At 46.5% G+C, this 20,921-nt stretch overlaps 1 protein-coding gene across 1 annotated transcript in view; it reads left to right on the forward strand.

Moving 5' to 3' along the window:
* Nucleotides 1–2,451: 2,451 nt before the first annotated feature.
* SPAG7 (sperm associated antigen 7) overlaps nucleotides 2,452–20,921 on the forward strand; it is a 92,278-nt gene continuing 73,808 nt past the window's right edge. The window contains exons 1-2 of the mRNA XM_069643757.1: nucleotides 2,452–2,583; nucleotides 10,588–10,655. Of these exons, the coding sequence (XP_069499858.1) occupies nucleotides 2,499–2,583; nucleotides 10,588–10,655 (153 nt within the window). The 5' untranslated portion in view covers nucleotides 2,452–2,498. The remainder of the gene's footprint in view (nucleotides 2,584–10,587; nucleotides 10,656–20,921) is intronic.

The following is a 20,921-nucleotide window of genomic DNA, read 5'->3' on the forward strand; positions in this document are numbered from 1 at the left end:
CCAGCCGTTAAGGAAGGAACCCGCAAAGGGACTTTCGAGGTAATTACGGTACCACAATTTGCGGTACCGTTATTACTGCCTTCCCCATTCCCATTGTGCCCTATGGGGGCAAAAATGGGAATGGGGAAGGGCCAATGGTGAATGGGGAATCACCGCCCCGCCAACCTTGGAATGGGGCGGTAATTCCGCCATTCACCATGGCGGAGTTGGTAAAATATCGGCGTCAACCATGGCGCTAATATCGCCATGGTTAACACCCGGGTCGTAATGAGGCCCAAGATCATCAGCAGTGTGGCTAATTGCATCAAATCGGAAAGAACCTCACACTTCAAACATCAAGTCAGGAATGAGAACAAGGCCGTACGAGATGACATCCGGTATCCAGACCTGGTAAAGGACGAGTTGTCCATCGTAGAGAAGATAATCAGGCTGGCACACCAAGGTCACTGGGGGGTGGTGTCAACGAAGCGTCTTCTTCGACAAAAGGTGTGGTTTCCTAAACTGGACACCATGGTAGAAAAAAAGGTAGGGGGATGCTCCGCTTGTGCCCAAGTGGCTCCGCCTCCACACCCAAATCCACTACGGGTCCCTCTACCCGAGAATGTCTGCGACAAATTGGCGGTGGACGTCTTTGGTCCTCTTCGTAATGGCACGTATGTTCTCATGCTGATAGATGAACACTCTCATTTTCCGGAAGCCCAGCTGGTCGAGAGCATGTCAGCCACGTGCGTCATCCCGGTACTGGACCGCATCCTATCCACATTAAGGAATCCCGAGAGTTATAAAATCAGATAATGGCCCTATATTCACCAGCCAGGACTTTCAAAACTTTGCAAAGCACATGGGGTTTCAGCACAACAAAGTGACCCTCGGATGGCCTCAAGCCAACAGCATTGTTGAGAGATTTATGGTGAGCATCAAGAGCAAGCCCTGTATCAGCTGCTGCGGGAATACCGCCACACCCCCCACAGCAGCGTGCCTCCCTGACTTAATGTTTAGGTGCCACATCAAAACGAGGCTACCAGAAGGACCCTCCCAGGCCTCGCCAAGGCCGCTCGAGCAGCAAGCGAGAAAAAGATCACGAAGAGAAGAGCAAGATGAAGGATCGAGCTGATACCCGCAGGCGGGCTCAGGACTGCACCAGTGAACTAGTGGACCAAGTACTCCTAGTTCAATGGTCTGTCAACCAAAGGGGCGAACGAAAGACGCCACATTTCTCCTGACCACCTGATAGTGACCCACAAGAAAGGCACCATGATCACCGCCGGTGTGGATAGACAGTCGTCTGTGATGAGAAACTTGTCTTATTTCAAGAAAGTTGGGGCCTTACCGGCCCTTGGGTGGGAACAGAATTATGACAGTCTTGATGAAAGACATTCAGATGAATCCTACCTTGGAGATGGCGAGCAGTTGGAAGAAGAGGACGGCGGTGGGAGAGAGGCCTCACCCCCGCTGCGGACTCGCCTTCCTCAGAGGCCTCAGAGATGCCGCATGAAGCCTCCGAGACTGAATGAGGAAATGAACTGACAAACTGCAAGACCTGTTGTCTTAAAAAGGGGGGAGATTTCATGTTGCAAGCGCGACTGCCTAGCCCTGCCATGTCGTTGGTTGTGTGGAATGGGCCGGGTTTGGGCCGCATCCCAGTAGAAGTGGCGTTGGGGTTAGGGAGGCGGGTGAGGGGAATGGGTACTTCCGCTGAAGTTAATTAATAAAGAAGACGTTTCTTGAAGCCGCTCCGCCTGCCGTGTCTGTCATTATTCCCGGACGGGATAACCCGTGTGTGGGTGGCTGCAGGACGTCGGGCAACCCCTGAGCATCCTCGCCACCACATGTAGGAAAGCCAAACTTTCCTCCATTTTGTGGTACTGTCTCTACTGCATCGGCTGTAGAAAATGTGCCAACACTAATTTGTCACCTATGCATTTTTTCCAACAGTTGGTGGCCTTGCAGTCACTAGTGATGATTACGTGAGCCCCTCCCCACTTTTTAAAAATACGTTGAGCCCCTAAATGTTGATGCTGCGTCCCTGAGCCCACTGTGAAAAGTTGGCATCTATAGGAATTGTATTTTCCACAGTAACTGGAGAGACAGAAAATGTCGGCATCATTAAATCCAAACCCGCAAGAGGGATAAAGACCTTTATATGTACCTCTAATTTCGCCTGGATTGTTACTATTGCGCACATAAAACAATGTTCTATCCGCACGACCTTGAAGCACTCTATGGATTTGAAAGGGAGTGTACAATACAAAACAGCTCTCTAGGTTTAAGGCTTGGCAGAAACTCTTTGTAGTTCCGTTATTTATTTAGCATGCTCATATGATAATGATCATCCCTCTGTGATTTTGGGAGGTAAGTTGCATTTTTGAATATTTTGACCGCCGACTGGAAAACCTACGGACTTTTTCGCAGCTATAGAGTGCAATGCCTTTAAGAGCCGCTCCCGCGGCCCCTTTAAGACGCACAGTCCCCGCCGAGGGAGAATCACTCAGCCCAAGATGGCGGACCTTTTAGGATCAATCTTGAGCTCCATGGAGCGGCCGCCAACTGTGGGGGACCAGGAAAGCCGGCGGAAGGCACGCGGTGAGACTGCTGCGGGCGGGGGTCCCTGTGTTGTGGACATGCTGCGACTGTCTTCATCCTACCCTGCTCCCGTTGTCCTCCGTGCCCTCGCTAAACCGTCCCCGCCTTGCCCTAACTAGTTGCGGCCTTAGCCTCGCCGCTTTCTATTGGTCACTCGGCGTGTCCATCAAACGTCCTCCGAGAACGGTTCTTTAGCGCGGGCAGCTGATTGGTTAGTTGTTGTACCATTCGCGCCTCTGGCTGCTTTTCTCGGTGTAGAGGAGGCGGGATCAGCTTTTCCTGTGGTTTTACCTCTTCCCTACTTTTCAGTTCGTCTTAAAGCGATAGTGTGTTACTAATGAGTAGCCAGCGGCAGTAGAAAAGGGTTGTGTGCGCGGCCCTGAACTTGTTTTCGTTTTTTTCTAGTCCAATCTTTTTTCATATTTGGTTGAAGTATATTAGAAATTGAAGGAAAATTCATTTAGCGGGAGAAGAAAGCATGTACATGAAATGTGCATACACTTAACTTAGAACACGAGACTATAACAATGTCACTCCCCCACCCCTCCACTAAGTATTATTACAACAAAGCTACGGACTTTTTATTTTTTTTTAAAAAATAGTTTATTCTGTGGTATTGTACGTGTAATATGTAAACATGAAGTGAAAACATTTAAATCCAGCTATTAAAATGCTACGCGGGGAAGGCGATTAAAATAACTAATGTTTTCTCATTATTCCACTTGGGATCAGCACCTGACTTTTCAGTACTTAATGTAATAACTGCATTTAATGTTAATAGGCTTGTGTACTGTGACAAATTAATACTGTTGTGGTCTTGAGGGCGCGTAGGCTTGTGGCGTACAATGCCACCACCCGAGGGATCCAGTATGATGGAAGAAGGTAAATGCGCTAGGGGAAGCGGCAGGGAACAATACAGCTGAAACCTTAGTCTGGGAATATGTAGGATTCATATGTTATCCAGATTCTAGTTGATCCTGTGACATGGGAGGCGTGGTAGGTGTTTTGGTTTGAACCTTCACTCTCATTAAGATGAATTTACTGCATGTCCTGCCAATAATGATCCTAATAGAAATCATTATTACTCTGCACATGAAAATCTTCAAGTTGATTTGGCCTTATCATGTTGCTCTGACAATGTTTTGGAGCCCATTGGTTAGATGCTTCTGAGTGTTTCTAACATAGGTGAATCACTTGTGGATGCTCTGATTGTTTTAATCAGGGAGTGGATGCTTGATGTCTAAACTAAGAGCTGGGTTCGTTTAGAGAAGCCAGAACTGTTTCCGCCTTGTAATCTACTTGCGCTTCCTCTGAAGGCCTACATTGAATTGGACATGTGGTTAACTCTACAATAACTTCTATTCGTCACTAGGGTGGCGCTTGCTCGATCTATGCTGTTGCTCCTTGGTGAACCACGTTTACACCGATTTTATTGGAAAACCTGTGTTATTGTTTGTTATTTTTTTGTTCTTCTACTCCTGGCTTGAGGCTAAGGGATTTGTGTCTGCTAGAGAGGGGGGAATTGAATGTTTGGAGCCATTTTTATGATGAATAGGGAACGTGCCTTCGCTTTGAGAGTTACAAGAATGGTTATCCTACCTACCCACCCACAGATGAGGAAGGGGGGCAGATGCAAATGCAACCGTTTTGATTTCTAATCCATAAGTGTCTTGGAAAAATATTTTGTCCGAACCATCATCCACCTTTGTACATTTTTAATCTGGTACCTTACCCATGATCCTGCTTGCTCTATCTAGATTCTCCCCCATCACTATCAGAGGGAGTGCCAAGTAATGAGAGTCCTGATGCATGGTTTATGGTCCTGCCTTGTGATCAGTGTTCTGGAAAGAGTTCCTGGTGCAAATCGAAGGATTACTAGGGTGCATCGTAACCTGGTGGCAATACTCCTGGATCATGTGGGTTACTTCTTTTGGGTGACAGTGAGACGTGCACTCATTATCTAATTATTGGTAGCTGCATAGTTGGCAGTAAACCAGTTCTGGAAGTCTCCAGACCCCAACACCCTCTGCCATAACCACATTGATGCTGGTTGTGGCGCAAACAAAACAATAGGTTCTAATATGCGACTGCACTTCCAAAATATTTAAGGCTATGAGAGCCTGAGCTCTTAATGGACTCTATTAAAAACTAGATGCATAGTCCATATTTGGTGAGATGGTTTTTTTTCGTTGGTTTGCCTGAAGCTTGCCAATCCTTTCACCTCTCCTCTATAATGTGTCTTTCTCTTTTTGGCACATCCAGAAAAGCTGTACCTATTTTATTTGTACCAATTAACAAAAGCACTCTATTCATCGGATAGTGACCGCCTGTGGTTGTCTTATCACAGCCTGGCACCTAAATACAATTGGCTTATTGAGCTAATTAATTTGTATATCAGAGAATTTATTCTGATCGGTGTCAGGAAAGATTTCATAATTGTATGTAATGTTCCCTCCATGTGTCAACCCCCACATAGACTGACTTTGCTATAGAAGCAGAGCCTTCAGCTGCACTCCTGGGCTTTTTCTCACTTTTTATGGAGAAACCGACATGCCCTTAAGGCAGACAGTACTGGGACACTTTTTTTCCCTTAGTCCTTTCCTCATGTTGCAGCTTTTGTGCAACATGTAACAAGCGTGCAATGTATTTTACCATACAACACCCATGGGTCTATATATTTCCAAAGGCCCTAGATACTCTCTGGACTTTTTATGAACTGTGCAGATGTGTCATAGCTGCCACCAGTCCTGTCTATCTTTTCGCATTATTTTTAACCCTTTCCTGCCATGTTAACCGCGTTTGGCACGAATAGGTGGCCTGGCTCCAAAAATGGCCATGACACAAGGTTCTTTGTCCTGTCCTTTTGGCCATCTTGCCCCTTCACCTTCCCCAGGTCAAGTCGACCTGGGTCAGTCCTTATTTGGTCATGCACTTTCCTGCGAATCACAATGCTTTTGCGGGCTTCTGCATCTGTGTGTGTGTGTGTGTGTGCGCCTGTGCCTCCAGTATGCAAGCTGAACGTCTGGTTCCAATACTGTGGTCCATGATTGGTCCACGTATGGTGTGTGTGTGTTTGTGAGCAGATCTCCCATTGGGTCCTCTCCGTTTTGGCGCAAAGGGAACTTTGGATAAGAGGAGGCTGAAAACACCACTACCAGGTCGATCTCCTGAGTTCTCACTGAATAAAAGATAGGATCTCCAAGTATCCTGCAACTATGAAGCTGAGTCGGGAACCGCTGGTGACCCGCTGGAAGGTTTGGCACCCTGAGCCCGCTGTGGTCCCGTGGGACCCCTCTGCATCTGGTCGTCCTAGAAGGTCTGCGAAGACGCTTCGACCCATTGAAATAGTGGGAACAACTATTCTCGGCACCTTCATCAAACCCTGCAAGTAAGCTTTCTTGGAAGTGTCCCTGGGCCAACCAGTCGACTGACCAGCTTACCTAGTTACTTTGCTCTGTCACTGCTGCCGTTTCGTGGAGGCCCTCAAAACTTGGTATACTGCTAGCACTGTGTCCACGGCACGCCAGGACCGGAGTAAACACGGTTACTGTGTTGCCCTTCCGTGGCAACGTCCTTTGCAAGTCCGCTGCATTTGTGACCCTTGCCCCTGAAGCCTGCTGCAGTGAACTGGGTCGATTCATCCATCCAGAGCAGAGAAATTGCCACCGTCCCGTTTGGGAATCATCGCTGTATCTCAGGAACTTAAAGGTGCTGAGATGTCCCTTTTGCCGCAAGCGAAGTGGACTGACCTGTCGAAGTTTGGGTCTGCTTGCGTCTGGGACCGGTGAGTACTCAATACCCCAACCGGTGGCCACTAGCACAAGGGCCCATTTTTATGCATGACGGGCCCCTCTCCTTTCCACTGCTATTGACTCTATCCCAAACTCTCAAACTGCCTCTGCCTTCAAGTGGAGGTCCTGCTTGAATAGTGGGAACTTGTTCTGCATCGCCTCATCCACCTTCCCGAGTTGCAAGAGACCCTGTTCTGCCCATTGGAACAACTGCGTGCGTTTGTATTGCATTTACTATTGAGCACAAGGCTCCTCTCTTCTTAGGGTTTTGACTGCTTCTTAGGTATATTTTCGATGTTGAACTGGGCCTAAAGAATATCTGCACTGCCTGTTTCCTTCCGATCTAGGTTGTCGACATATTTCATGCATTTACCCCTTTAGACCCCAATGGTCGTGTGTGTATATACTGTATTGCTGGTGATGTGTTGGTTTACTAAGACTATAGTCTAAGACCTTGTAATAAATGTGTCTCTATATTTGTTACAAATTACTCCAGACAGGTGTTATATAAGTGTCCTTGCTCTGTGTTCTCATTGAGGTCCATCAGTCACCCTCACCCCTCCTGAGACTTAATCTTGACCGCCTGCCATAGCTACCCTGATTGGTCTGGCTTGTCCAGAGGTTACCCTGTTCCAAGAAACTAGGCTTACCTTCTGAACCTCTGCCCCTCCAGGTCAGAGTCCAGAAATCAATCTTAAATTAGTGTACAGCGGTGGGATAGGACTGAAGGTATCCGGTGTTGCATGCTAGTGAAGGTATTTCAAGTTATTCCTACCGGGACACATAGTGAATTGTTGTAGTATAACTGAAAAGGCCATAATCCTATCGAACAATATGGAAACAAGTACCTTGTTAACTTTGAATGCTTCTAAATCTGAAACATTGAAAAAGATGTGTCCTGAGGGAGGTATCACTGCTCAAGGCACAACAATGGAAATGATCCAAAGAATCATAGATTGGCAAGAAGCTCAGCTTGGTGCCATAGCTTCTGATGACAGTGCAGAAGGAGGTGGGGCTGCTCTCACTGGCAGAACTGGTAGTTCTGCCGCTGCACTGATTCATAGAGATCATGAGGATTTGGAGGATGTAATGTCTACTGTTTCCTCTGCCATTGCTGAAGGTTAGACCATGCTTGAATTCAAGAAACAAGAACTGCTGTTTAGGCAGGAGCTTGAATTTAGCATGGCCAAACTGAAGATGGAGCAGGCAGAAAAACAGAAAGACGGGGATCATCCGTTGGAACTGGCGAAGCTTCAGGTTGCCAAGGGTCCTGGACATGGGTCTGGGTAGGTTTCCTAAGGATCTGCAGTGTGTAGGAGCAGGAAAAGAATTACATTATGGACTGGCTGAATACATTTGAGTATGCATGTGAAGTTCAAGTTGTCAATGCTGATAAAATTGCCTGGTTACTTAACAGACTGCCCCGTTCTGGCTGTAGTGCCATTATGGAAATGTCAAAAGCTGAGAGCAAATTTTGCAATGTTGAAGCAAACTCTCATCTTAAAGTTTGGAAAGACTCCTGCCCAATACTTAGATAAAGAGAGTAAAAAAAGAAAAAAGGTGGTACTTGGGTATCTTATGTAACTGAATCCTTAAAGAACTTGACTGGCTGGGTTGAAGGTTATACGGTATCTACCTTTTTAAAGGTATGATATGCCTGTCATGCTGAAACATATTTGTGCATCTTCTTCCCCCTGAGCGTAAGCAGCACTTGGCAGATTCAAAGGAGATAGATCCTAAGAAACTTGCCATAGCAGTAGATTTGTGGGTGTCACAAGGAGTGTCCCATAAGGACAGGACTGCTCCTGGTAAGCAGGAGGAGGGGAGAAAGTCCAAAGATAAGTAGGGGGGTAGTGGGAATCCTGATAAAACTTCCTCCCAGAAGGGCCACAAGAGGAACAGTAAAGGTGAGACACGAGAACTCACAGGGTAGTGGAGGTCAGCCTCCAAAACATAACTCTGGTTATAGTAAGCCTCCCTATGTAAACAGACCCAGTGGATCCTGTTTTGCCTGTGGAGCAACTGACCATATGAAGGGGGGGATTCCCGATGTAAGGTCAAAACCTTGGGGGTCCACTCTGCTAATCTGGCCTTCTCCACCTATGAGGAAGAAGAGATTACAGGGTCATCCTTCTCCCCAGACCCCTTCCACAGTGGAATAGAAGCTGAGGTAGTTTTAGTTTCCCTGGGTTCCTGGGAGCCTAAAGTCTCAGAGGCTTATGCTAGGATTCCAGATAATACCAAGCACTACTTTAAAGACTGTGTGCTGATCAATGGAGAAGATACTCCAGCTCTTAGGGATGGTGGGTGTAGTCAAACTGTAGTGGTGCATTTTGCATTAGGCAGTGCCTAGTGATATTTGGCAAGAGGGGGTAAATGGTGTATATGTATGTTACTTTTTATGGTTGGGTAGTATCTGTGCAACTGGAATTGGTGCCCACCGGTAAGTATAAAATAATTGGTTTTGTAAAATGTTTTTTAGTCCATATGGTCTTATAAAAACAGCCAAAAACTCGGAAGCTAATTGACGTTGCTTATTTTGTTCTGTGCTTCAAGTGACTATTCTGCCCCCTCAGTGCTAAACAGATGTTGTATTCGATCATTTCTTAGTGATTTCTCTGATCAGCAAATGGTTTTGTCTGCAATTTTGAAGGAGAGGAACTAGACTGGTGGGGCCCGTTTATTGCCAGTAAACATAGTTTCCGTTCAGGTGGCCAGGGGTGTAGGCTTAGCCAATTTGTGTATAAAAAAAAAAAAAAATGCTCTCCGTTTTGAACTGCTATTGAAGGACTGACTCATCGTAATGTGTTGGATGAAAGAAGAGACGTAGGGTGCGACTGCGGCAGCTTTTGATAGCAGTACCCTAACCTTCATAGAACCCAGTATCGCAGCTGACTAACTCGCTAGACTGTCCGTCTCGATAGATACTTCACACCCAACCCATTCTGTTTCATATGTACCTGTGGAGCCTTATATTGACAAGCAATGTTTTGAGGGAAGGAAAGCTAACGTGTATTCACATCTGAATTTTCCTGGGAGCACAAAGATGTCTAGGTTAGAGTTTGAATATTTCCCTGGATTTTTTTTTTTTATTTTTTTTTTAAGGTCCGTTGTTGCCCTTCCCTAGCTATGGGGGTGATATGGGACAGTTCTAGGATTCCACTGCTCAGACCATATGATAAATGGCCTATGTAGGGGTTCAAGTTCACACCCAGGAAAGACTTCGGTCCCATTCTTTAAAAAGGTTCCTTGTTTTTTAAACGGGGGCCTTCAAAAAGGAAGACAGTAGAACATTGCAATGTGACAATGTTGCCATTTTAGAATAAACCTTTTGTGTCCACCTTTCATTGAAAGCCCTCAAGTTGTGATGATCAGACTTACTCCTGCTATCTCGAACGCTAATGAGTTTGGCTATGTCCGTTTGGGAAGATTTGCAAGTCCTGAACTTGGAAGTTTCATGACCCCTTGCTGGGGCACAGTGCATTCAGGTTTTTGTCTGGCTCCATTCCAACCCCATAAGTACATTATTTTCACCTTGTTCTTGCACCATCCAATAAACTCATTCCTCATCAGTGACTGTACACCTACTCAAACAAGCAAACCTTGAGACGCTTGCATCTTTGTTTCTTTACCTTATTCCAATACGTTTATTTTTCTTGACATTCTGGCTGCCATGCGCTTGGTATCGCATGTTCACTTGCCTATGGGACGTAGTATCCTGATTTCCTTTTGTCAGAGGCCTTGGCACTTTGCTCCAATGCCTCCTGTTGTCAATCTGATAGTGTGGGGGGGGGCTTAAGCCCTCCACACTTTCAGTATTGTAAGACCCTGAAGCTTTTCTTTGGGATGAAATCGGTAATTGAAGACTGCACCTTCCCTTGGGAACCAGTTACACACCCTGCCTGAGCAGTATACTGTTGGGAGACACGCGTATGTGGGGTCGGGGAGTAAACGCATTTGTTACAAGCTACTGTCAGCCATTAAGTAAATCGTCTCACAGTTCTACACGCACAGCACTACTTTTATGTACTCGTCAACTATTACTAGTGAGGTGGCTAATGGGGTGCATGCGTTGTTTTACCAGCACATTTAGAGACTTTCTTTTGTATTTATTTATTTATTTATTTTTTTTAGGTTTTTGTATTTTTTTTATTGCTTGTGTTGTGAGGAAAATCACTGAGCTAAGGATTTTTTTTAATTTCGTCTCCTTTAGAACAAGCTGCTAAAATGAAAAAGATGCAGGAACATGAGAAACGGCAAAAGGTGGAATTCCGGAAACTGGTGAGTTTTCTATGGGTGACAGAAATGTGCATCAAATCAGCTGTACTGTGTCTTTGAATACAAGCAGGATAAATAAGAATCTACTACTGATATTGTTTTTTAAAAAATGGTTTTTAATCTCTGCTGAGAGAAATCACTCTTTCAAAAGAAATCCAGGCCTTTTGATTGGCTTACCAAGCTGACAAGCCAGTGGTTGACCACACCTATGTTTGGTGATTGAGTGCTGTATTCACCTGCTGCCTCCTGAGATAGTTGAAGGGAGATCCTCTTCCCCACCCACTCACCTGGAACATTGAATCTGCACTCTGGAAGACCTACTGCTTGAAGCTCTGCACCAGTACCCATTATCGGACAGCAAAGCGCTGCATCTCCAGGATGACCACAAGGAACCCACAGCAGTGCTCCTGTCCTCTGATCCGGTGGACACCTTGATCACATCTCCTGCTCAAAGGCCTAGTCTCCCTGAATCTCCTGGCAGTGCTTCCATTGCCGGGGTCAGAAGTGAGTGCCTCTTTGCAGCCAGGTCTTTGAAGAAACTATGTACTGAACTGACCAGAGGATCTTAAGCCCCGGACCTCATGTAAGTGCTCTGGTTCCACCTTTTCCCGAGTTGCAAGCTCCAGAAGCCTACAACTGCACTTCCCAACTTGCCTTCCTCATCCTTCCAACTTGGCTTCCTCGTCCTTCCACCGCAGCTTGCTTCTCTGCGGTGTAACGTCATCATTTCCTATGCAGGGGGTCTCTAAACCCTGTGCCTGAGGATCCTGAATCACCAGCAACTGCTGGCTGCAGCCGACTCCTGTCTCCTCTGGGCCTGATCCTCAACCCGAAAACCACTGGATCGAGAATAATCATTCTTCATGAGGGCCTGGTATCCTTACTGCACCAATGACTTGTTGCTGGATCCCTTGGTGGTTACTAAAAAAGATGCATAGTGACCGCATCTGGAAACCGCCTGTCTCAGAACTTTCAGTACCAGGGTTTTGCATTCTTGACACTGCGTCACTTCTTCTTCATGTTTAAGGAACCCTTGAGGGCTTTGCTCCAACGGAATCCAAGTAATTGCTCGTTTGGGCACTTCGACACAATTGTAACACTTTCCCACCAAAGACTACCGATATTTGCACTACTAGTCTCCCTTTGTCCCCTCTTGAGCTTACAAACCTAGATAGAAATGCCTTTACTCCTCTTTTTGCCTTTTTACTTTCTGTGAAGTGCGGTAAAATGTGTGTTCTTATAACTTTCGTTTTAGTAACTGTTGTAAAGGGACCAGGGTACTCCAGAATCCCTACATGCTTTAGAGTTCGGCAACACCTCTTTAAGTCACTGTAATGGATTGGGGGGAGGAGGGGCACTATAAAGGCTTTCTCATTCAAATATAATGGCATACATAGACATGGACAAGCACTGAAGAAGGTAGTTCTTGTCAAACCATAAGGCGCCATTAACAATTTGCTGGATAGATTTGTAATGTCAGATCCAAGGCATTGTCAGATCTTAGTACTATAGAGGAGTCGAGCTCCTTCCTAGAAGGAATGCGGCCTGTGGGGTTCTAAAAATTGACCACCAGGGCTAATGCAGTGTTTGTCACTATGGCTAGCACTGGTGGCACTAACTGGCTCACCATCTGTCTACTGTCCGTCAAGGGTCCATGTAGGTTAAAAATAGGAATTACCTGTTCTGTGCGACAAAATGCAGAATGGGTTAATTATAAGAGTAAAGTGTGGAGGATGAGTGGAATATGGAGAGAATGACTGGAAAATGTTTGTACACATAAAAATGTTTAGTTTTTCCTTGGGCTAGGCCTCACGGTTTGTAAAAGTCTGCAGAGCTACAGGGTGTTTGTGAATAAGCTAGCAAAATATAGATCTGCATGCTATGGGAACATCGCTGACGAGGAAGAAAGAAGGCTTTGGAGCATCCCTATTATGGTAAAAGGACTGTTGGGGAGAATTCTCCGAAATGTGCTAAATCCTCTCTACCTGAGAGACCTCCAACAACTTTGTTGGATTTTAGAACTTTTAATTTTTAACCTGGAGCGGGTGAGACCCTTTTTCCCACTCTCTCATGTATTTTTAATGTGATGGAGCCTGACAAACTCCATAGGCATCATCTTTACATTGTCACACAGTACCTTAAGTGCAGTGGCACAAAGACGTCTTTTAGATTTACCAAAGGTTTAAACCCCTTCTCTTTGAACTACTGTTTCCAAGAGCAGTGTAATTAAATTGACTTTGACCCAGCACACACTTAGGGTGCTGGAGGGGTTACTTAGTATGACCTTTGTCTAGCTTCTCATGTAGCATTTTTGTTACCCTTTCCCCGATGAATGGCTGGTGGCAGTGGTTTACTTTTACTAACGTGGTGTGCATTTACCACGAGCTGCGTTTACAGCTGCAGTAAAGCACCAGGGTGCCATTCTTGGCAAAATGGGCCGGTTTTCTTTTTTTCGCCATTTCCTTGTGGAAAGAACCTTCTTGAGATTTACTCTGCGTGCCTGGTTTGGTCCCTTTGTTTGTTTTGTCTTTGGCAGGATTCACAAGTGAAGCCCGCCTCTGGCTCCAGGGTGTCTGGCGTGGGCAGGAAGAGAGGGAGTTGCCCGACTCGCTGTGCTTAGTCTCCGAGGAAACAGGAATGCACTCCTAGGTGATTTGCTGAAGAGTCCGGCAAGGACAGCCACCCTGCTGGGTGTTGGGCAAAGTTAGTATGCAGTACCCTTTGGGTGCACTACACACAACTCCTACTACAGGTATAGGAAACCAAACCTTTGGTATAAGCTTATACTGTACAGTTTTGGTAGCGTGTTGAGCAGCCAGCCTTCTCTCAAGAGGGGTCAATATGAGCTGGAGGGGAGTTGCACAGAGATTCACAGTGACAAGTATTCAAATAAACACTTACACACAAGGTTTCTTGAATAAACAATTATTAATTCATCAGTCATTTAGAATGAGCCTTCTTCAGAAGGGAGCAATATAATAGCAACACAAATACAGTTCAATACTATACACTCTTATTTTCTAAATCAGTAAAGACCCCCTTTGGGATGGCCCACAGACACAATCTACACCCTCAGGTGACTTCAATAGTTGGTGTGCTGGGGACATTAATATCTTACTGTTGGCATTTAGAATACTCAGGTGGTCAAGGAAAAGGTTACTAGAACAACAAGAGACCACAAATATTCTCAAGCAGGCAAATACTTTTGGATCTGCCAAGAAGAGTCGTTCAGTACAATAGGCTTAGCCAAAGTCAATGGGCTAAAGTCGTATATGGGATGAAGCACGTCTGGTAGGTAAGTAGAAAAGTCTTTGCACAATGTTTCAGAAATCTGTGGAGAAGAGAAGAATGAAATGTAGGGCCACAAGCTGATTAGACTTGTGAGAAGTAAAAGATGCAAGCAACTCTACAGTTAGAGGTAAGTTCTCTCAGACTTTACACTAACTTTGCATTGAAGAAAAAGTGCAGCAGATGACTTCTGTTCCAGTGCAGCTCTGCAGATCTCTGTCCTTGGGCCTCAGTCGTGGGGACAAGAGGGGGGACTTCTGGGGACTCCTGCAATGGGGCGGTCACCGCTCGCAATCGGCAATCTTCAAATCAGTGGCTGTTCAGTGTTTCAGCTCCTTGCGTCTCCTTGCGTCTACCGCGGTTTCTGGCTGTCAAGACGGACTTTCCTTACTTCTGGGGTCCCGCACTCTGAGGGGGCTGAGGCTCGGTCAGTCCTGCTTCCTGGGAGTCTGCAGGATCTTCCTGGAGCTCTAGGCCAGCTTAAAAGCAACGCACACAATCTGGTGTTCCAGCTCTGAGATGGATGTCCAGGTGGCTTACTTTGGAGTTGATTGGTCCCACCAACTCAAGGGGATAAGTCGTCCTTGCAGGGGCTTTTGTGTCCATGTTCCAGCACAGCAGCAGGGCTTCACCGGGCAAACCAACGGTCCAGGAGTTGCAGCAGGTGTCGTTTCGGTTCCTGCGTCCAGTGGTCGACTCTACCGTCCAAGCCAAGAGACTCGCCCTCAGTCAATTCCGCTTTACTGCTCTGGGAAACAGTAGTTGATCAAAGAGAAGGTATACCTTTGGGAAATCTGAAAGACTTCCCTGTGCCACTGCACTGAAGGTGCTGTGTAACGCAACGTAAGAGATGATGCCTATGGAGTTTGTCAGACTCCAACCAAAAGAAAGTGTTCAAAATCACATGAAAATACATGAGAGAGTGGGACAAGGGGGTCTCACTCTCTCCAGGTTAAGAAAAAACAAGTCCTCAAAATCCAGCAAAGACGTTGGCGGTCCCTAAGGAGGAGGAAATTAGCACATTTTTTGAGAATGCTCTCTAACACTGGTTGACTGACAGCTAGGCTGGAATGAATGGGAGCACTGCATGAAAGGCAAAGCTTTATGGCTTGGAAGGCAGAGTAGACCACTGGACGAAGGAATCCGAAGAAGAACTTGGAAGAGACACCTGCTGCAACTGGACCGTTGGTTTGCCCCTTGAAGTCCTGCTGCTGTGCTGAAGCTCCGAATTCGCTTTGACTAGAGAAGGCCTGCAAGGACGACTACTCCCCTTGAGTTGGTGGGACCAATCAACTCCAATTAAGTCACCTGAACGTCCTCTCGAAGTTGGTTGTATTTCCACTGCAGTTGCTGCTGGAAACCGAAGAGCCAGGGAGGGTAACACCAGATCATGTGCGTTGCTTTTAAGTTGACCAAGAGCTCCAGAAAGATCCTCCGGACTCCCTGGAAGCAGGATTGACTGAGTCTGAGCCACCTCAACAGAGTGCTGGACCCCAGATACAAGGAAAGCCCATCTCAACAGCCACGAGTCTGCGGTGGTGCTATTTGCTGAGACGCGAGGAGCTGAAACTGCAAAGTGCCACTGACTAGAAGCTAGTCCTTTCTGTCGCTAACCATCCCGTTGCAGTGCAGGAGTCCTCCAAACGTCCTCCCTCTTGTCCCCACAACTGAGGCACAGGATCTAACGAGCTGCACATGAACAGATGTCAGCTGGAAGCTTTTTTTTTTTCTTCTAACCAAAGGTACTGTAAAGTCTAAGAGTACTTCCCTCTTGTTGTGTAACCTCACTTGTTCTCAGTGGAGACTTGTCTTGGTTGCTTCTGTAGAGTTGGTTGCTTCTGTAGTTGCTAACAGCTTCTTTACCTCACAAGCATAATCCGCTTGTGGCCCAACTTTGATTTCTTCTTTTCTACAAAGACTTCTAAAACATTGTGGAAGACTGTTGTCCTGCAAGAATTGCTTCAGCTCACCTAGACTTTTGCCCAATTGACCTTGGCCTGGCCTGGCTCCCTGAATCACTCTTCTTCCCTCTGACATTGTGTTTTGTCCTCCTTCCAGGAAGGGGTTAACTTACTTTGCATTGGGGGTTATCAAAGTACTAAACCTGCTTCAGCATATTTGTGATTATCTCCTTGTTTTATTCTAATAATCTTTTTCTTAGACATACTCCGAAGTATTGCCCTAAATGCCACAGTGATCTATTAATGTCCACCGTGCCCTAACTATTTAAGTCACTTGAGGGTGTAGGAAGTGTCTGTGTGCCATCTCAAATGGGTATTTACTGATTTAGGGAAACAGTGTGTTACTATTATATTGTCCCTTCTGAAGAAGGTTTACTCAAACTGACTGTTAAATTAATAATTGTTTAATCAAGAAACCTTGTGTGTAAGAGTTGTCACTGTGAATCTCTGTTTAACTCCCCTACAGCTCACATTGACCCCTCTTGAGATGAGCCTGGCTGCTCAACACGCTACCAACCTGTGTAGTACAGACCTATGCCAAAGGTTTGGTTCCTGTTGCCAGGAGGTCAGAGTTGTTGTATTGCACCCAAAGGCTACTGCATACAATCTTCTCTATCAAGGGTGGATTGGGATGAAGTCATTATCCAGATCCAATGACGGCACCACAGCAAGTCGGGCCTATATAAACCCCTGCCTCAAACCACTTAGGCAGGAAGGAACGGAAGAGGGACAGGAGAAGACCGTTCAGGCTGCAGTCCTTTGCTATCATCCGCATTTTATAAAATTAACTTGTTGTCCTTACAAGATCGCTCTTGCCTTATTTCCCTAGAGGGGTGTATTTATTCTGGTGTGAGCGTAATTGGGGGCACCCTTAAATAACTGTGGTTATTTGCGTGATCTGCCTGGATGGGCTGGTGGCAGTGGATAGTTTTTGTAGTCTTTTCTTTTTTTATAATCTTGTGCATGTTTGCATTTTACTGCTCAATGTTGAGTACCATATACTCTAAAATGGCTGTGCCACAAGATTTTTGCTTTTATTTTGGCCAGTGGCTGGATTTTCCATATATGGTTGGCGCTTTCACAGGCATAGCGGTATCTGTTGTGGCCGGATTGGGGTGGGGGGATTTTTCTCTGTCTGGACCCTTTCCATATCCGTGCCAGTGACTTGTTTATCTATTGATATATAGATTCTGCTTCTATTATTAAGAGTGCTCCTTCTGCACTTAACTGTGCCCTTCACCACTCGCACCCACCTAGCTTTGCTGTTCATTCACTCTATCCAGATCGAGTTTTAGTGTTTGTCCTTGTTCCTTAGAATAGGGTGGCCTCTCAAAATCTGTCCACAGGGCTGATTCTGAAAATCCACCTTAAGTCTGTTTGAAAAGTTACCTCCGTTGAGTGTATTGCTTTGTCTTGGCCTCTTCTTGCATAAGGATTTATATTATTATTTTAATAAAATTGGGAGCTTGGTGCGCTTGAGGGAATCTCCAACTGTATCGGAGTGTGGAAGACTCACCTGAAGACCCCGACCACAGGGCTTAAAGAATATCTCCCCAATAGTGCAGGAACCATTACAGGCATCCAAGTGTTGCTACACGTTTGTCATTTTCTTAAATTTAGACAAATTGCAACTTATTATTTTACCAGAGCAAAAACAAATGTGTCTATATACAAATTATGGATAAATACAAAAGGAATTGTTGAAGAAAATTAGCCTTAAATATAATTTATATTTTTGTGTCACAGATGGCTTCGTCTTTCTCCTTCACTCGCACAATACCTTACTTGCACTGTCTCAGAACTATGCCATGTTGTCCTCCGCACTCTGCTTCCGTCCATTCTGCTCTTGGCCCACAACTGCTCCCCTTGACTTCAGCCTCACGCCTTTCAATCTCCTATGTGCTGGCTGGGCTTTTATAGTTCACACAGGACCCATGTGATCATTTCATACCACTTCAGCAGTCCTTTTCAGGTGGAAATCTGCATGGCTCAGACCAGTGTGGCATGGAATTTATCTACCTCCTTTGTTTTTGCGTTGCCCCGGAAAGGGCTGCAAGTTCACTGTACTGCTGGCTACCAAATTGTTTGTGCTTCGGATACCCCCTGCCCCCAGTAGTCCCAAAGGATGACCAGGGAGCCCCAGGCTCTTTAAAAAAAGGATTACAATATTTGGGGAGGATGGGGCGAAGGGGAGACGAGACATCTAGACGGGGAATTGGGGAGGTCTGGGGGGAAATGACCAAGAAGCCCCGAAGTGGGGATGACTCAAAGTATGGGAGGTGAGGGGGTTGATGGAGAGTAGTTGAAGAGGTAGCAGCCGAAGCCCTCTTAGGCTAAGGGCGCGGTGTTGTGTGCAGGTGTGCAAGACGCTGGTCGACCAATTCTCCCACACAGACGCAACGTAGCAGGTGAAGCCTGTGCAGGAAAAGGGTGCTGTTGTGCGCTACAGGGTTTTGGTACTGTGATGTGGCACCCCAAGAACTCTGCAACTACGAACTTTGAGCTGTACCCCGGAACCCATCCAGAACCCCAACCCTTGCATTGGGTAAGTGCATTTGCGCAACTTGCTCATCAGGATTCACCTATATCTTGTTTGCAGACGTCATGGCATCCAGCCACCCATCCACCCCATCTGTCTACCTCACTATCCATTCGAAATGCTCACCTCCACCTTGAGATCTACACCCCACTCATCCCTCCATTTCCCACCCTCTCCAAACGTGAAACAAGCTCCTCCAGCGGCCACACCTAACAAGCCTCTCAAATGTGCCCCGATCAATGTCTGATCTGTCCCCATGCATGCCCCTGAAATTCATGACCTCCTTGCCTCCCAATGGTGTTGACCTGCTTGCCATATCCAAAGCTTGGCGATCCGGCTCCATCTATCGCTATCCCCCCAGGATCCCGCCATGATATGCCATTTTGCGCAACAACGGATCTCCCAGTCGAGGCAGTGGAGTCGCTCTTAACGCCCTCACCATCAGGGTCATCCAATCTTGCCCAATCTCAAATTTTGAAATGCCCTCTACTAAGCTCACTCCCTCACCCACCAATGCTGTCAGTATCCACCTCATCTACTGCCTCCCCCTCTCCCTCCGGCCCCTTCTATCTGGAATTCTATATGCAAACCCCATCCCGACTTTTAAAAGTCCTGATCTTAGGAGACATCAACCTTGGCCTCAACGACCCCACAGAGACACACGCAGAGTCGTACCCTCAACTGGATTGCTAAACGTACTGCCACCTGGCCAGCCCTACCACCACAACTTGCCCCATCCCACCCCACCTTCGTCATAGTCATCCCCACGGGTCAGCCCCTGTCACTCGGTGAAATCAGAAACCCTAACTCGCGCTACAAAAAAAAATCTCAAGGAGCACCTCGCACTCCTCCTTCAGACCTCAAGGGTCTGACCAGCATTGCAACTAACCCCGAGGCCCTTGCCAACCTCTACAACAACACTATAGCACATGCTCTCAACACCCTTCCCCGCTAAAAAAGCGTAAAACCAAACTCGCTCTAAAGAAGAACTCTTGGTACATCCCTGAGCTCCTTGCTTCCAACGCAAAGAAACGGCATGGAGAAAAGAGCCCTCCTTTACCACCAGATCCCCGTTAAAAATGACTGTACCCTTCATCATGAAAATCCTTGGCTGTGCAGCATACATCCAGGTCCTCCAACAACTCGAGGATAACCGCACCCTGGGCACCCCCCAATTAGGCTTCCGACCAAGGCACAGAACTGAAACTGCTTTGTTGGACCTGAAAAACCAACTGGATGACATCAAAGACACTGGTAAACTCGCCTAGCTCCTCTTGCTGGACCCATCGGCAGCATTCGTTATCGACTAACCTCTCCCCTGAAGCCACAGACTGGATCAGATCCTTTTTGGCAGATGGATCTTCCCGCGTCTTCATGGGTGATCATGTTGCCCCACCCACGCCAGTAACCTGCAGAGTCCAACAAGGATCATGCATCTCCCCCCATCTTGTATATCATTTATCGTACACCCCACTTTGATAGACTGAATGTCCTCCGCATATCCTAAACAAATTATGCCAACAACACCCAAATCTTCCTCCCGCTTAGGCACCCACCACCTAGGCACCCACCACCTAGAAGTCGCAGCCATCAACAGTCTAACTTTGTCCAGAACTGGATGGCAATTCAACAGTTATGGCTAAATAATGACAAAACTGAGATCCTCCTTGTAGGCTTGCACACCCCTCTCTGCAACATGGATCCAGCTTACATAGCCTTTACATTGACGGTAACCTCACCTGCAGCCGAGACCCAAAGCAATCTACCTAGACACTAGCCTTGACCTCTCATGGCAAGTCAACACCATTTCCTCCTCTACGGCCGACACCGCCAAACTTCTTAATGCCAGCAGGCCTTTCCTCACTGCATCCAACCGCCCCACCGGAGCCAAATTGGACTACTGCAACTCCCACTTTGCAGGCACTTAAACAATGACCTCCGCGGCCGCCGTAGGCTTGTGCAAGAACGATCGGGTTTCAGAAAAGATGCCCACTGGCTTCCGATCCATGAGCGGCTCAAGTTCAAACCACTTTCCATTGCACACAGGTTCACCACCAACACTGCCTCGGATTACCTCTTGCGCTGTGTGGAAAATATACAGCCCATCTCGCCTGCTAAAATCCACTAATTGTCACTTACTCAAAGTGCCTAACTTCATTAGAAAGGCCACAGGAGGATCCAGCTTTCCTGCCATTGCTGCTAACCTCTGGAGCAATTTCCCCATCGCCGTGAGAAAGGAACCTTCCGACTGGATCTTAGACAAAAAAATAAAAACCTGGCTCTTTGCCTAAAGCTCCCTGAGTTCTCCTCTCGCCTCCCTGCTGTACCTTTTCATGTATATACTTTCACTTAATGTAACTAGCACCTAGGGTTCAGGGCGCTGCAACAAATGCAAAAATAAAGGTTACTGGGCCATAGAAGCAGAGGAATACATTGTCTGTACTGATCTGTGATACCAGTTGTGGTACTATCGCTGTGAAA

Source organism: Ambystoma mexicanum, chromosome 1p, assembly GCF_040938575.1.
Source record: "Ambystoma mexicanum isolate Mex_15411 chromosome 1p, UKY_AmexF1_1, whole genome shotgun sequence".
In the NCBI taxonomy this organism is placed as follows: domain Eukaryota; kingdom Metazoa; phylum Chordata; class Amphibia; order Caudata; family Ambystomatidae; genus Ambystoma; species Ambystoma mexicanum.